This window comes from Dromaius novaehollandiae, chromosome 8 (assembly GCF_036370855.1).
Source record: "Dromaius novaehollandiae isolate bDroNov1 chromosome 8, bDroNov1.hap1, whole genome shotgun sequence".
NCBI classification, from domain to species: domain Eukaryota; kingdom Metazoa; phylum Chordata; class Aves; order Casuariiformes; family Dromaiidae; genus Dromaius; species Dromaius novaehollandiae.
The window spans coordinates 23,629,540-23,646,004 of NC_088105.1; the positions used below are offsets into that span (position 1 = coordinate 23,629,540).

A 16,465-nucleotide genomic window follows, 5' to 3' on the forward strand; every position below is an offset into this window, starting at 1 on the left:
GTAATTAAGTGTCAAAATACTTGAAAACGATTATTTTCTTTGTAGCAATTGAGAAATCTGAAACTTCCTCTGAGCATACATGTCAGCTCTGCGGAGGCTGGTTCGATACTAAAATTGGATTGTCTAATCATGTGCGAGGACACCTGAAGAGGCTTGGCAAAACCAAGTGGGATGCACACAAGTCTCCAATCTGTGTTCTGAATGAGATGATGCAAAATGAAGAGAAGTATGAAAAAATCCTAAAGGCTTTGAACAGTCGCCGCATTATTCCCAGACCGTTTGTTGCTCAGAAATTTGCATCAAATGATGACTTTTTATCTCAGAATGTTATACCTCTTGAAGCATACCATAATGGCCTAAAGACTGAAGATACATCTGTGTCTGCATCAGAGGAAGAAGGGCTGAGTTTCCTAAATGAATGTGATGAAACAAAAGCAGTACTACATGATGAAAAAAAAAATCAGTCACTTACACTGATAGAACTTCTGAAAAACAAAAGGTTAGGAGAAGAAAGGAATCCTGATATTTCTCCTCAAAAGATTCATAATCAAACTGCAAGAAAGAGGTTTGTTCAGAAATGTGTTCTTCCATTAAATGAAGACAGTCCATTGATGTATCAGCCGCAAAAAATGGACTTGACTATGCAGTCAGGTAAGATGATGTTTCTAGTTGTCTTAACTACATTTCCAAAGAATCCTTTCATTCGTAGAAAGTGTATGAGTGTAGAGTATTTTACTTGGAGATCTGTTCATTTAATTCATGTTTCATTTTCAGAGGACACTGACTGCAAGAGGTAGCACAGCAAACTTTTCTTATGTGTTTTTCCTAAAGTGACTATTCAGAAGCACCGAGTTCTTTTGCATGGAATGTAGTTCCTATTCTGCATTTGGTTGGGCATGCGAATTCAAAGTGGATACAAAATGATCCTCAGTAAGGAAGAAAACACATCCTACAATAACAATAAGTTGAAGTGTTCATGTGCATTTGGTAGACTAACAGTTCTCAGACATCTGGGCTTTAAGACTACTGGTTTTGGAACTGCTTCATTTAAATCTTTGAGGCTTGTGCAAAGTAGCATTTGCTCAAATTGACAGAACTGCTGACACCCTTATAAAAGCATAATATTCTAAAATGATGAATTTCTGTTGACTAATTTTGACAACTTAGACAAACTTACTCTTTCAACATAAATTAATTTCTTGTTTGTTGTAAAATTGTGGCTGCTGTAGGAAATTGATGCTTGCTTTTAGGGCCTGTCCATCCTGAATGAAGACCTGTGCTAGTTCAAGCTTTGTTTTAATACAGTTCTTGCCAGCAGGGTTCTAATACTCAACCCCTGACTGATATGGACAGATATTTCCCCTCCTCTGAGAATTGTGCTAACAAAACAATTCCATAATTAGCTTCCTAGACACTCTGTATTAATAGAACAGTTTTTAGAATGATGTTTTTAACCTACTTCTCTCTAGTCTTGGGCAATTCTTAGAGCATCCTTTTTAGTGTATATCTAGAGCTTGCATTTACATATTTCTTGCTTGGACACCACCTTATAATGCTGCAGCATTCTTTAGACTGATGAGCAGGATCTTATTTTTATACCCATGACTTTTTGGTTCTGTTGATTTTTCTTGTTATTACTCAGTGCAGGTTAGAAAACTGGCAGTGCCTAGTACTTTTTCACCTATACTCTTGTCTTCCTTTAAATAAATAAAAGCAAACAACAACAGAAAATCTGATGTGCTCAGAAGTTCTTTTAGGGGACTACACAAAGTGTGGCAATCCATTTCTTAACAAAGGTGGCTTTCTAAAGGGAGATAGTAGAGGTGGAACAGAATTACATTGAATGTCGTCTTGATGTCTGTGGTTGTCCTTTAAGACAGGCGATTGCTTAATAAAGGAAGAGTATCTCTGACAGGATTAATTATTTGAAAAAACAATGCTGAAGGAATAGCTTGCCAAATCTGACACTATATTGCTCTCTGTTTAATGTTTACTGATGAATATTAGGTAGCACCTGTTTGGTTGTGTTGAACAACCAGGTGAAAATAAACATGCTTGCATAATACTAACATTTATGAATGGGGCCCTATAATTATTTGTGGCTGAGGTAACAGAATTTGACAACTAACGCACTGTGCCAGTTGAGTTAATACGAAAATCTTTAACATCAAGTTGAAATAGCTTAATTTTACTTAAAAAGGCAAATATTTCTAATTCTGTTTTTAGTTTTAAAATTTGTTTTTTGTTTGTTTTTTTTTGTTTTTTTTACCAGCCAAGTGTTCTTCTATAACTTGCCTGAAAAAACAGCATGTCTTCTGTGGGCTGCTGGAGAGTAGAATTCTTTCTTTCCTGCAAACAGGCTTTCCAGCTGAGTAGTTCTAGCAGGTTTTTTTATGCTTTTTATAAATAGTAGAGACCTTGAAATCTTAGTTGACGAAAACACTGTATCTTTGGTAAAGTGAAGGAGAGCATTATGGTAAAGTTGAGCGGGGGGGAAATTGTAATGGTTTCTCTGATGGGTAAATGAGGAGTTCGGTATTGTTTCACTGTTTTCCTATGATAAATACTATGTTGCTTTGTTGATCATTTATTTAGCACAAAGATTTTAGCAAAAAACGTCAAAGCATTAACTTGCATTATTGATTGCGCATCTAAGGTAATGAACAGAAAATGCACTGAACAAAATGTTTTGTCTAACAGCTGTTCAGTGGCGTGTTTTACCACCTTTTTCTCCAAGCCTTCAACAGCAGCCTAATTTAGTTTTGAGCTTTTTAGTCTTATGGGTAAAACACTTTAATTACCACTTTGTCAACTAGACTTTTTAAATTCTCTTTATTGGGAAAGTTGCAAGCTTTGAAATTTCTCAACAGAATTGTGCTATTCAAATTGCAAGATTGTATTTTGGGGTTAGATCTGCATAACATGGACATTTGTAGGAACTTAACAGTAGGTATTAAATCAAGAGTAGCCTAAGGGTCCAGGTTGCCCCCTTTCTCGTCTTTCCAAATAACATGGTTTGGCTTAAAGCACTACGTGAAAAACTAATGATGGTTAACTTGGATCCTTCTAATATACTAAACAATTACATCAATGCAGTGAATATATTTTAAACCATCTTTATTACAGAAAACTTTTTACAACGCTTTGAGAATTTCATTTTTTGAAGAGAGAACTGGATTATAGTTTTCTTTTGAATGATAGGTATGCCTGTGAAGCTTAGAACGTGTGTGCATTGCAATACGACGTTTACAAGTGCTGTTAGCCTGTCCAACCACTTACGCGCTTATGCACGAAAGAAGAGTGCTGGACTTTTGACTGGGACAGGTATGTTTTGTTACAGATGTAAAAGCAAGTCTGTCTATGATGCATTTTCCTCATCAGACTGGACAAAAGCATATGTTAATTCAAAATAATTTTGAAGCTTTCGCTGGTAAAACAGAATTTGTATTTGCCATAGAACTTCAGCAACTTGTAAACAAAGGTATGTTGCTGTTGTCCACTCTCATGTCTGATTTTCATTCTGACTGATTTGTTTTGGATCCAATACTTAAGGTATGTAAGCAAAACTGAGATGTTCGCTTCAATTCATTCTCCCACCGTATCACAACTTTCAAAATGGCTAGCTGGCCTTCTAACAAACTGTTTTAGAAGTATCTCAAAAATTTTAAAAAAACTTAACAAGTAATTTTTACAACTTATTATGTTATTACTAAGAATAGTTAAAATAGGAGAAGCGACTAATTTTACAGTATATGCCTCTCTAACAACACATTGTATATGTAGTCGGTTTCATTTTTTTGGCTCACAAATCGAAAACTACCTGATCTGACAAGGAATGAGTGTAGTACCACACTTGGCACTGCTATTAATTTTTTTTAATTAAAACACATTTCATACTGCGGTTCCTCTAATAGTTTATATTCTGATGTAGACTCCTTTCTAGAGACCTGCAGTTCGCTTGGCTGTAGGCAAATTCCTGAGTTTACTTGGAGTATTGCCGAGATTAGGAAGACTTCATATGATCAACAGCAGGTTGGGGAGCAGAGCTTGGAATAGAGTGAGAAAATTGGGCAATAGGAAGTCTGGAATATTAATTACTTAAGGGCAGCCATCAGTTTTGTGGGTTGTCTGCCCTCCCCCCATCATCAGCAAGTACAGACATTTACATAATGCTTTGGTAAAATGCATGATCTACTTGTGTCTATAGATGCAATTCATTATGCGAAGAACAACATGTAAACTGAGTCTCAGGCTTTTTTTGCAGAAGGCTGAAAGAAATACTTATTTTACAGATTGGGACTGTGGATGTCAGGTCTTACGTTACCCTAGGTTAACGCTATAACAAAGGAGACTTGGAATGAAGTCAGCAGATGCAATATGTGCATTGTGTAGGAGAATACACTTAGTGATTCTGCAAGGGGCACATTGAATCTAATGATAATTAAATGGAGGAGGGGAGGAGGCACTGTGGCAAAGAGACTAGATGTACAAAGAGGTTGGATCCTGGGACAAGCTCTTTGTACCTCAGCTTCCCTTTTGCTAAATGGGAAAAGTGAAGGTAGCTTGTAAGATGCTTTGAGATTTCTTTTCTTTTTTTTTTTTTTTTTTAATTAATTTGCTAACTAAGTAGTAGCATACTCATCAGAACAGTTGGCCTTTTCTTAGGGTTTTTTTTAAAAGAACTTAAGAAGAAAACTCCTGAGTCTTGTGTCACTTGGGCCTGGAAGCCAGACAATAGTTTATGCCACACAGATAAAGGCCTTTCATTGGAACCAGTGACTTAAAGACTTAAATTGTAGCTATAATATTATGCAACCAGTGTATATTAACCAATATTAATTTAATCATTACCATTAAAACTTTTGTAGCTTTGCAAAGTTTGTGAACTTTGTGAACTTTACAATTTGTTTGTTGACTTTTCAATTGAGAAAATGCAATGAAAGATTAGTAGACCAGAAAATATGCTTTTTAAACAGTGGCTTTACTTGATACTCCACAATATATTGTTGTAAAATTTTTTTTAAAGAGAATGACTTTTTAATCTAAGATTTCACTAGCATGCACTGGTTTTAAACTCTGCTATGAGTGTTGCTCTTGGAGATCTCAGCTTTTCTTATGAAAAAATGGTTGCAGTTGAGAGCAATTTTGAGATGTCTTCAGTTTGGGTTCATCTTTGAAGCTGTATGAAGACAGACAATATGTTTTCATAAAGCTTTTCGTTTATCTTTTAAAGCAAACATAGCTACCATAAAGAAATTTTGTTGGAAACTTGTTCCAGTTTCTTGTTGTAATTAAATAATTGTATGCAAACATGAGTGCCGTAATTCTTATATGATACGGCAGTTGTTAGGGGAACTATCAAGGCTTTACTGTTTAAGAAGAGAAATGTAGCAATCTATTCAAGTCACTGAAGCAGAAGTGAAAGCTTTCCCAGGGCTACATTAGCTTACATACTCATCTTCTGCTCATTTTTTTGCTGCTTTGTCTGCATATGTTTTCAGTATTGACTATTATTATACTGCTTTTCTAGGAGATGCCATGCTGCTTCAGAATCAGTAATTTTATCACATTTAGTCAAATCTTATCCTAGTTTCTCAAAATGCAACTTGACATTTGTAGCTATACAGTAGAAATAGCTAAGTGTGATAGTCAATTTGGGAATGGACTCAGGAAAAAAATTCAGAAGTGGAACTTTCTGGGCTGTTGGCTATGGAAGGTTAGTGTGTGTTAAACTTAATTTCTGAAGACAATTATCCAGTAAAGATCTGCTGCATAGCAGATGCCTGACTGGATCCATTTGTTTGCATAACTACATAATTTTATATTAGCAATTGCATGACTGTCTTTAACATTGCAGTCAGCTAATTTTTTGTGCTAAGCAGTCCAATTTTGAACAAGATAATGATTTAATCACTCATCTTGAGTAGATGCTAGTTTTCTTTTATGACCTGTTTTGGTAAATAGCTACGCATTTGTTTCTTGAAGTGTGTGGTGGATTTACTTCTGAGTGTCTTTAGAATATCAGACAGATCTATGCCAAATCTTCAAAATGCATCTTGCTCTACTTGATACAGTTGTATCCAAAGCTTCCTTCTCTTTCTGCTCTCTAGGCATCTCTTCTGCCACCCTGAGGTCTCCTGAATCTCTCTTGCACCTCAGCTTTTTACATCTTCTGTTTGTTGACTCTTCTCTTCACTTGCTCAGTCGTCTTTTACCAGCTGTCATCCTCTGGGAATCAGCACTTTTTTCCCTTTGTCTCTGCTTTCGTAGATGGAGACTACTTTTTCAGACGTTTGGGAGAGAACAGTGAAATGCAGAACAAGGAATCTGACCATTGAGCCGACAGCATGAAGGGATAATAGTTCATGTGGCTACTACACTTCCAAATAATTTCTAATATTACGTTGTCAGAATTGTAGCTTCTGGGAGTTTGCTGTGGAAACGTGTAGCCAAAGAAAAAAATCTGAATTTGCGTGTCTTTGTTCTGTGCTGTAACAGTCATAATTGATCAACCAGCACAGTGAACTAATTAATATCCCATAAAATCTTTCAGGGAGCAAATTACTGGAATTTTAAAAAATATTCTGATGAGAGATAGCAAATGACTTAATTTGACAAATTAGTAAATAAATATGTAAGAAAGAAAATTCATCAACTTTGACCTTTTAATTGGTAGTGTTTTTAAATGGCTAATTAGACCCATTTATGTATGCAGTTACTGAACTTACATTTGTTTACGTATACTATGTCTGTGTATTGTTCTCTGGCAAAGGTAGTGAGGTCCTAATAAGGAGACCCAGCTTCAGTCTTTGAGGTGATAAGTGTTCCATTTTGGGGGATGTTAAGAAGCAGGACATGAAAATTAGCATGGATGCATGTTAATTTCGAACCTCAGACCAAATGTCAGGACCTCTAATCCAAATGTCAGGAATGAAGGACCTCTAATTGTGATTTTCATATAATCCATGTTGTCCTAGGCATATTCATTTTAGCCTCCTATCTCCATCTTTTTGTAGTCTTTCTTGCTAAGCTGTCACTGAGGTAAAGTAGGGTTTTTTTATATGTAGCATTTTTACCTAGTGTGCGCTCTGTTAAGTAGTATGCAGTCAAACTGGACTGGAGTTTGTCAAAGAGAGCTCTCCAAAGCATGATTGTCTTCTCTTTCTTAAATGGGTTGTTTCTCTCTGTGGTGCTTTATCAGAGCTTTTGATAAAGTGGTGTAACCGGTTGTTCACAAAAAGCTTTTGGAAACAGCAACTAAGAGAGAGCATGTGGCCAAACTTGAAGGAAGAAGGCTTCTTTCAGAGAGAATTGGGCCTTTATGGAGGATGATAGTTTGGAAAGCTGTAATAGCCACAAAGTAGGCATAATGGTAGGTAGTACCTACCAGTTTTCCTGCCTTTATTCTGGCAATTTGCTGCAATTGTGGACTGAGTTTCCATGCAGCTTACTAGTGCTGAGTCATCTTGGTCTCTTCCTGAAAGTATTAAATACATACTTTCTGCCAAGGTTATGCTTTTATTCCAGTAAAAGCACTGGAAGAACAGTAACTGAGTTTTGGATGCTTTGTCTATAGGTGAGACAATAGTGTGTTTTATTTGATGCTCTGTTAATTGTAAGCATCATATCAGTAGAGTACTTAAGCAAGTGCGTGCATGTGACTTCATTTGAACTTGTTTTTCTGGACACACAAAAATGGAATTAATGTGACAGTTACTGGTATGTGTCTTAATTGGTGTTGAAATTACATATTTCAGTCAAACTTCACCCAGATTTTTCTCTTTCTGCACTTACTCTTCTGTTTCAGTGGAATGACTTCAAAATGTATTTGTGCTACTTTGTGCCCCCTAAAACGTAAAGAAATGTGTTTACTAGGTCAAAAGACAAAGGGGAACAAAAAATACTGCTTACAGAGCACAGGTTTCGTATTCTTAGTATTTTTCTGTTTCTTGTAACTGCTTTTTGCTAGTCTAATATGCGACTTCCAGTCTTAGATAAATTACCCTAAGAATTCTTTGGGTGATCTGAATTTTTTTCTTGATATCTTTTACTGTAATATTTTCTTTTTGTTGTTTTGTAATTTCTGTATCTAGAGCCTCTGTCTTAAATGACTCTGAGAAGATACCCATTCTTTTGTTTTGTTTTCTCACTTTCTTGGAAAAGGTGCCTTTGGAGGGAGTGGAAACTACCTTTTGTGGTATATTAGGACAAGTGTTACAATGTTGCTGTACACTTGATTACACAACAGTTCAGGGTTGTCTTTTCCTAGAAGTTTACACAAACATGGAAAACTACTGGGATTGAGTTAGTCTATTACAAAAGACCAATTTAGGACTAATAGGAAGGCAGAGGCTGTCTGAAATGCTTGGGATGTGTGTGAGTAGGCTCAAGTTTCTTGATGGGAATGAACGTCTTAAATTTGCCAATGTAAAGGTAAATGAGCTATTTTAAGTTTCAAGTACTTGTGGGCTGCTGTCACAGGAGCCTTCTCTCTACTGCTTTTTTTTACTCATTTATCTAGTGATATCAGCTAACTGGCATCAGATGCAACTCATGGATGCATTTGCATTCTGATAAGACTGTGGCTTCTAAATGTTTCCCGCCTCCCCATGATGTTCTGCAAAATCTATAATGGCAAAGCTTTTGCTGTAATAACTGCTGAAGATACCTCTCCCCTCATGAAAGTAGTTCTCTTCAGAGAATTGGTATCCAGATTTTGGTATTTGATCTCATCTTTCCAAACACAGTTCGCATTCCTGACAGTGCTATTACTGATGATACAGTGGGTTTAATGTTTCTACTACTTTGGTAGTTTGTAAGGTCTGAAAGATTAGGGCTTTTTCTTCCTAATTATATAAAAATTAGGCTTTTGATAAGAGCATAAAGCAGAAGGAATCCCATACCAATTATCTAGATCATTTTCTCAGAAGTTATCTTGGCTGTTTCTCTCTCTCTTTGGGTTATTCTCTTTTTATATACAAACTGCTTTCATTAATATTATCAGTTTAAAAACACTGAGTCTCATCATCTTAGTGATAGACATCCTCCAGTGCCTGGGTGAAGCCATTTAGCTTGGTATCTGCTCTGAACTTGTGTGCAGTCTGAATTTAGTTCTCTGGTTCCTTCAGGCCTCCAAAAGTCATCGCATTTTCTACTGACTTGTATTTTTTCTGGATACTATAGGAATCTTTGAATCTGAGGACGCAGCTGGGAAAGGTCAGTGTGTCGGCTTGGCTACTGGTTAAAAGCCATGTATGAGAGTTGCTTATTTGAAGGACAGAAGAAAAATGAAAGATGTAGTCGAGTCCATTTATTTTGCCTTTTTTAATCTGTATGCTTTGCCTCAGCAGATGTTCTGTGCTTCGGGGTACTAAGCAGTTTATTCTGTTTTCTATCACACAAGTCAAAATTTAGATGAGTATAACAGGACACAAATGAAAATTTTGGATCTTACTGTTAAGGTGTTTCAATAATGTAGCATATGCCTTTTTTGTATCAAGAATACTACTTGTTACTGTCATTCAGATTTCTGCATCGTTCTAGTGTCAATGTCTTAGGTTTAGGAGCAGAGTGTAGCTCTCTTCCTGTCTGAATAGTCCCAAACTTCTTGTTTTTCTTGAGCTTTATCATCATAACAATATTAACTCAGTCTAATCCCCTCCTCCCCCAACTTTAGCTGTTTCCTAGATGAAATGGGAGTCTGTAAGAAAACCTGAAGATTCTATTTATGGGAGATACAAACTTCTTTAATGCTAATTGAACCCACTTGCTCTGTATTTCCTGTTCACACACGTTATTTTCATACATAGTTTACACACCACGACTGAATTAATCAAGTGGCCTTGCCATGCCTGTTGATTGTGCTAATATCCATGCCTACAGCAAAGGGTTATTACGTATTTTTTATAACTTACTATAGAATTCAGACAGAAGTGAAGGAGAAGCTTCATCTGAGATTCTTAATATAAAAACAGGGCAAAATTTTGCTTTATGTTGAAAATAAATGACAGATTTTCCATTCGAAATAGAATTTCTTGATGATATTAGCTAAGAGCTACACCTCTGCAGTTGTAATCTGGTTGAAGTGTGTGTGGTCTTACATTGCTTGAATTACAAAACAAGTTTGAAGATTTTGACAACATGTTAAGGATGAAAGGGAATTTCAGGTGGTGCTTTGTTTCTGTATAATTCCCCGATAAGCTAGTAGGTGCTTGCTGATACTAAGACAATAGTTTAATGCTTAATGTCAATTATCTAATATTTTAAAGAGCAAACATTGTACTAAACTAAGAAATAGCTTAACATGCTTTGCCAGTAAATTTCTTAGCGCACACTGTAATTATTTTGGATTTATCTTATGATTAAACATAGAATAAGCAGGTAGAAGTCTTTCACCAGTGCCATAAGGGACACTTGCTGAATATCTCTGTTTGGTCTAAGACTGATTTAAGTATCACTTTCACATATGGAAATTTCTGTCTTCTTAGCTTTAGACTGTAAGCAAAAGAAGTCAAGGTCAAGATCTGGAAGCAAGAAAAAAATGCTGCCATTACCTCATAGTGCTGATGAAGTTTACATACTCAGATGCAGGTACATGTGGTTATTTTAAGTGAAAGAACACATTTTTAAGACCTTGCTAATTGTAGTCATAAGAATATTTAAGATTATATCCTGTAAATGCAAATGCGATAAAAGTAAAAAAAAAAAAAAAAATTGGGGGGGGGGAGGGAGAACAGTTCCTTATTTCCATTAATTTGAACAAGAGGACTTGAATCAGTTATACTTAATTATTAGGTTGCGAACTCCTGTTGCTCTAGCTAAAATCCTATTAGTCATCTCTGAGTAATATTCTGTCCTTCAAAAGAAACCCCATGTTGAAGAAGTAAAGATTGTTATCTCTTGTATTAGAAATGTAAGAGGGGAAACTTGTAGTATAAACTCCAATTTTTTTAATGTGCTCAAAGTTACTATAAACGAAATCAATAACTAAGGGTTTTTTGGTTGAAATCTGTAGGAGCAAACTTCAAGAAAAGATTTTTGGGGGGAGCAATTCCTATTTAATATCTTGATTTGATCATTGTTCAGTAGTGCTAAATATATCTTGGTGGAATAATCTTAATATTTGCCCAGGTTTTGTGGTCTGGTCTTTCGAGGACCTTTGTCTGTTCAAGAAGACTGGATAAAGCACTTGCAGCGACACATCGTCAACGCAAATCTTCCACGGACTGGAGCTGGCATGGTTGAAGTCACATCACTACTTAAAAAGCCTGCTTCAATTACTGAAACTTCATTTTCTTTACTGATGGCAGAAGCAGCATCATAGAACAAGGAAACATTTTAAATTTGAATTGGATGTAAATTTGAAATACTTTGTCATTTTTTAAAAATAAATTGCTACACTAAATTATGTTTATAAATCATAAAGACAGAAAAATAAAGTGGATTACAGTAACATCAAAAATTGAATACTTAACAGTTACAGTAAGTAGTCTTTATATTTTATATAGGGTGGAAGATGTGTTTTTAAGGTTTATTATGTTTTTGTCAGTTACCGTGTTCACTATCAATACAAGACCATTACATGTATGGCAGCCACTTTTAAATTGTTGCACATGGGTACTTAAAGACGGATTTTAATAAAATTAAAAAAAAAAAAAGAAACCATGTTCTCTGCAGTGTTACCCAAATCAAGGCTCTGTTTATTCCAAAAAGAATTACATAGTAAAATAAGATATTATTATATTTTGTTTGTATGTATGTAGTGTTTTGTATAATACCAAGAACTGCTAATACAATTTACTCAACTTAGGGCATTAAATATCATGTACTTCATAGTTCAAGAGACTGTTTCATTCAAATAGGGCAATTAGTACTATTCTATCTAGGTGTGTAAGTGTTTTTGTTTTTTTAATCACATGAGGCTTTTTGTACTAAAAAGTGGAGGGAAACTTGTTTAAACAAATTTCTAAGAGAAATATGTACATAATACTGGAAATTTGTGGTAAGGAAATATTCTTTACTTCAGTTGCATTTCTCACTGACAATAAAGTGGTGCATCCATGCTACCTCCTACTTGTCAACAAAGATGGTATTTACCCTTATGTTTTTGTATCATAGTAGATTCAAATACAACTTTCTTTATTACAAAGCATCTTTTTGTTAACAAGTTTGTTTCTTTATGATGATTTACTTAAAGTCTGACTTGCTTACAGAAGTTTGCCTCTCTACTATTTTATTTAACACTGTAGAAATGTACTAATAAGCATTGCTCACTACATGGTTTAGAGTAGACTTTTCATTTATAATTCTGTTAAAAGGTTGATCATTTTAGAAAATTCAAACACATTGAAATGTTTCTACATATGAAGAGAATGTTTACAACTTAAATTTTAGAGCTTGTTTTGGATGTGATTATATGTATGAAAACTGTAACACTATGCTCATGCTAAGGACCTACTTACAGAATTACTGAAATAAATGTGCTGTGAGGATGGAAATATGGTGCAGGTGTCTTGGTCATGATGAATTGTGTTTGTTCACTTAAACTGTCTTCAGAACATGATTTTTGTTTAAATCATAAATCAGATTCCTCTGCAAATCAATTTTGTATGCAAGTAACATTTCATTTTGCTCATATAGGGTAACTAATACTGTAGTTAAGCCAAGGATATGCATTGATATTTTCTTTATATGTAAATAAAGTTAAAAGCAGTTAAAACAAGAGGAGTATTTTGGTAGAGTATATACATACCTCACTGCCAGTGAAATTGCTTTCCTATGGTATATCTCCTTACCAGAAAAATCTCTAAATAAAAAGGTTTAAAGAAAATCTAAATGTCTATAATGTGAAGCATTTATTTGCATTGTGTGAATTAAGTTTGTGAAATTGATTTGTCTTGCTTGAGATTAGAATCGTCTCATGATCTTAAGTAAAAATATTTACTTGCAATAAAATGACGTGTTCACAGATGCATTACAGTTGATTGGAAAATATGAATAAATATCTGTCTTCCTGTATGTATACAGTTAAGAGTTAATGCGTAGGACTTGTTAACATTCTGGAAAAATTAGATGAGCCAGCAATACATGGTTGTACATGATAGTCCTGAGACAAGGGCATCCTATCTCTATCAAGATCTTTAGTACTATGAGGGGTTTTACTCTGCAAGTTGCTACAGATAACTTGAGGTTTGTTGTCCAATTATATCCCTACTTTTTAAATGGAAAATGCACATGAGTACACTTAAGGGCTGGGGAAGAAATGGCTTTAGAAATATTGGGATAGATGACTAGTATGTTGCAGTGTATTGCAGACAAGTGATATGCGAGCAACTAAAAACTTGTCCCGCAATCTTCTACAAATCTAGATGATGTGAAGATGGAAGATTTGCAGCAATATGTTGAAATGGATAGAAGATAGAGGGGAAGTGATCAGATCGCCTCAAATGTTCATAATGCTTTAATAGAGTGCTTGTTTACTCTTCTCACCAAAAAAGGTGCTTGTGAGAGCACCATGTTCTGTGGCTGGTTAAGAGATGAAAAATTCAATTAAGTGCAAATGATTTTATTTATATATATATATGTATATATATATGCCATATCATGCAGAGTTTAGCAGCAACAAACTTGACTAGGTTTATAATAATAAATTTAGTGAATTTAATTTAATTCATTAAACCCAATAGTGAATTACTATGTGTAATGCTAAACATGTAAGGTTGCATCTGAAGAGCATGAAGCTCTAATCCTGATTATAGCTTCCAAAATGAGATTCTTTGATTAGGATCAGCTGTTCTCAGTGGCAGGCTCTCTGAGTGGGTGCATCAGTGCTGCCTGGGTTTTTTAGCCATGTGCTTTTGTTGATGTCCTGCTATGCTTGCATCAGATGCTTGCCAATATACGAAGTGTGCAGAAAAGTCGTGGAACTATTCAGATCATTAAATTAGTTCATATATGGGTTGAATGGTCTTTTTTTTAAAAAAAAAAGTCCATTTAAGCTTTCTTTAGCCTATAGGCCTCAAGTGGGGATTTTTTTTCTTGGTTTCTGTTGCTTGGAAATGTAAGTCTTCTCTCAGTACCTACTAGTAGATATAAAACTAGAGTTACGGAGATTCTAAATCTTGTAGAACAGAGGTAATTAAATCAGTCACTTTTTATTATATTACTCTAACGTGTGGCATATTTAGACCTTGGAACTAGTGACTTGATTTTTCTGAGGAGTCTTGTATTTACTGCAGATGCTGGAGAGGCTTAATGGAAGTCTGTGCTAAAGGGCTGGACAGTTGGAATTGCACATATAAACGCCAGTGTTAAAAATCTGTTCAACTTAGCTATATTGTTTTGGGTTAAAAACAACAGTGGTGTGGTGTTTGGTGCCTTTTCTGTTAGTTTTTTTTCATTATTACAATCTTCTGTCATTCTGGAGTTGCACTTCGGCTATCTAGCCTAGTTCCTGGTAAAGCTGTGGTAAGTAGCTGCCTCTGGAAAATTATAAAAGGATTTGGGGGATTTTTAGACAAGTCTGGTGAAGTGTAGTTCAACCCCTGCATTTTGTAAGAAGAATCTCTATATCCTCTAGCTCCAGTACTATTTTCAAATAGCCTTTTTTAAAAGAAAACCTAAAATTAAAGCTCTATCTGCATTTCTTGAAGAGAGATTTCTGCAGAACTTTTGGAAAGCAACTTGAAAGTACCTTTGGCCCCTGCTGCTGAATGGTAATGCGTTCAGGCTGTATGCATAGAAAGCTAGAGAGCGAGGCAAGTAGATCATGAGTGTCCCTGGGCATTTACTCCTTTTTGCCATATACTGCTTCAGTTGGATCGTGTGAACGCATTAGGTGGGCTGTATCCACAAGCCTAGGATGTCCTGCTCTGTCTGCAGATCTAGCTTAGGCGTGCTTGCCCAGGGCTCACCTTGGCCTGCCAGAGGTGCTAGGAAACAGATCACTCTTCTTCATGGGAGATGATGTGAAGGTGACCTTGTGTTAGCCTTGTTTCTGTGTTAGTTGCTATTGTAGTAAAAGCTATCGGGCAGTGAGAGCAAGCACCTTACCTTTGCAAAGACGGGGATTTTAACAGACGGGTTTTATGTCCTGGACCAGACTTTTTGCAGTTGAGCTGTATGCCTAAACAAAGTCCTACCTTTTCAGCTATGCTCAGGAAAATCACCGAGGTCTGTCAGGTAAGTGCGTTGCAGGAAGAACATGAATCAGGGCTTAGAGATGTGCATACATCCAAAGTTTTGAAAATTCAGCTTCACATGGCGGTTCCTATGAAGCATGTGACACTAAATCTTTTCCTGAGCCACTTACAACTGTAGAGCATCTTGCATTTCAGTAATGCTTTAAAAGGGTTATTAATTATATCTCTACATGATTCTGAAAATCTATAGAAGCTAGAGACCATGTGGGCTGAACAAGTGTGGAAAATTAACAGTGAATAACAAGTACTTGCTTTTAACTAAATCATAAGGACCATGAAAGAGGCCCATTTAGTCAAGGGCTTATAGTTAACAGAATTTTCACTTTTATCACAATAGTTAATGGGTCGAATATTTAAGCATCAGTTTCATATTCCCAAAATTGGTTTATAAAGTTTTAACTTTGTTTTTAAAAAACTTACCTTCTTAGGGTAGTATTTATTAAGAGGTAGACTGCATTATGGTTTCAGATACTCTGATCCACCACGCTTTCTTTGTAGGTGGTGTTGCCTGATAAATGGTTAGCAATTTCAATGTAACAGAAACATTTTGGCCATGGTGCCTGGTCTGTAATCTCTTGCAATAAAGTGTTTCTTTTTAACCCTGCAGGCTGCTTGGCATTTTTCCCTTTGTTCTGAGGTCACTGGCAGAGCAAATCAAGCACTTTTATCCTAACTAGGAACTGCTTCCCAATATAGTTGAAAGGCAGAGAGAATGCCTTGCTGATTATAGCCTTCTGAAAACTTGGACAAATGAGGCAGGGAGACATTAATCTACGTTCCACTACTGAAGACCAAGGAGGAGGGTGGGCGGCTGAGGAAAGATTGCAGACCCAAATGCCCAGACTCTGAAGCTGTACCTCTCGTTTGACAAATAAGTGGTTAGCATCTGCAAATATTTTCCTTAATTCTTGCTCCACAAAATCTAGTTTTGCTGATAGTTCCAATTAGAAGCTGTTTCTGTCCTGCAGAGTTCCTGATTTCCCAGTATCCCTTCCTACAGCACTGGCCTGCCCTGTGGCTTTCAGATGTGTTTGGTTCCTGAGTCCACTTTGAAAAATCCCATCAGCTCTCTGCTGTGGCTCTGAGAGTCCTCTTCAATTCTCCACAGTTTCCAGCTGTAGCACAAAAAGATTCCCTGCCCATACCACAGCCTTTCATCCCATAAGAGCAAAAATGTAGGAGTTAATCGAATTTAGCATAAAATAATTGTTGTCTATAAGGGCCAGAGTGTGGATTCCCTCCATGCCCTTGATCTTGCTAGGGTG

General features: G+C 36.0%; 1 protein-coding gene across 9 annotated transcripts in view; it reads left to right on the forward strand.

Moving 5' to 3' along the window:
- The window catches only part of ZNF644 (zinc finger protein 644), an 83,092-nt gene extending 67,288 nt beyond the window's left edge, over positions 1 to 15,804 (forward strand). For 8 of the 9 annotated variants that reach the window (XM_026116561.2, XM_026116562.2, XM_026116560.2 and 5 more), the window contains 4 exons: positions 46 to 651; positions 3,202 to 3,324; positions 10,488 to 10,590; positions 11,131 to 15,804. In XM_026116561.2, coding sequence (XP_025972346.1) covers positions 46 to 651; positions 3,202 to 3,324; positions 10,488 to 10,590; positions 11,131 to 11,323 — 1,025 coding nt within the window. In that variant the 3' untranslated portion in view covers positions 11,324 to 15,804. The remainder of the gene's footprint in view (positions 1 to 45; positions 652 to 3,201; positions 3,325 to 10,487; positions 10,591 to 11,130) is intronic. The other variant, XM_026116563.2, reaches the window with a different exon arrangement.
- The last annotated feature ends 661 nt before the right edge of the window (positions 15,805 to 16,465 follow it).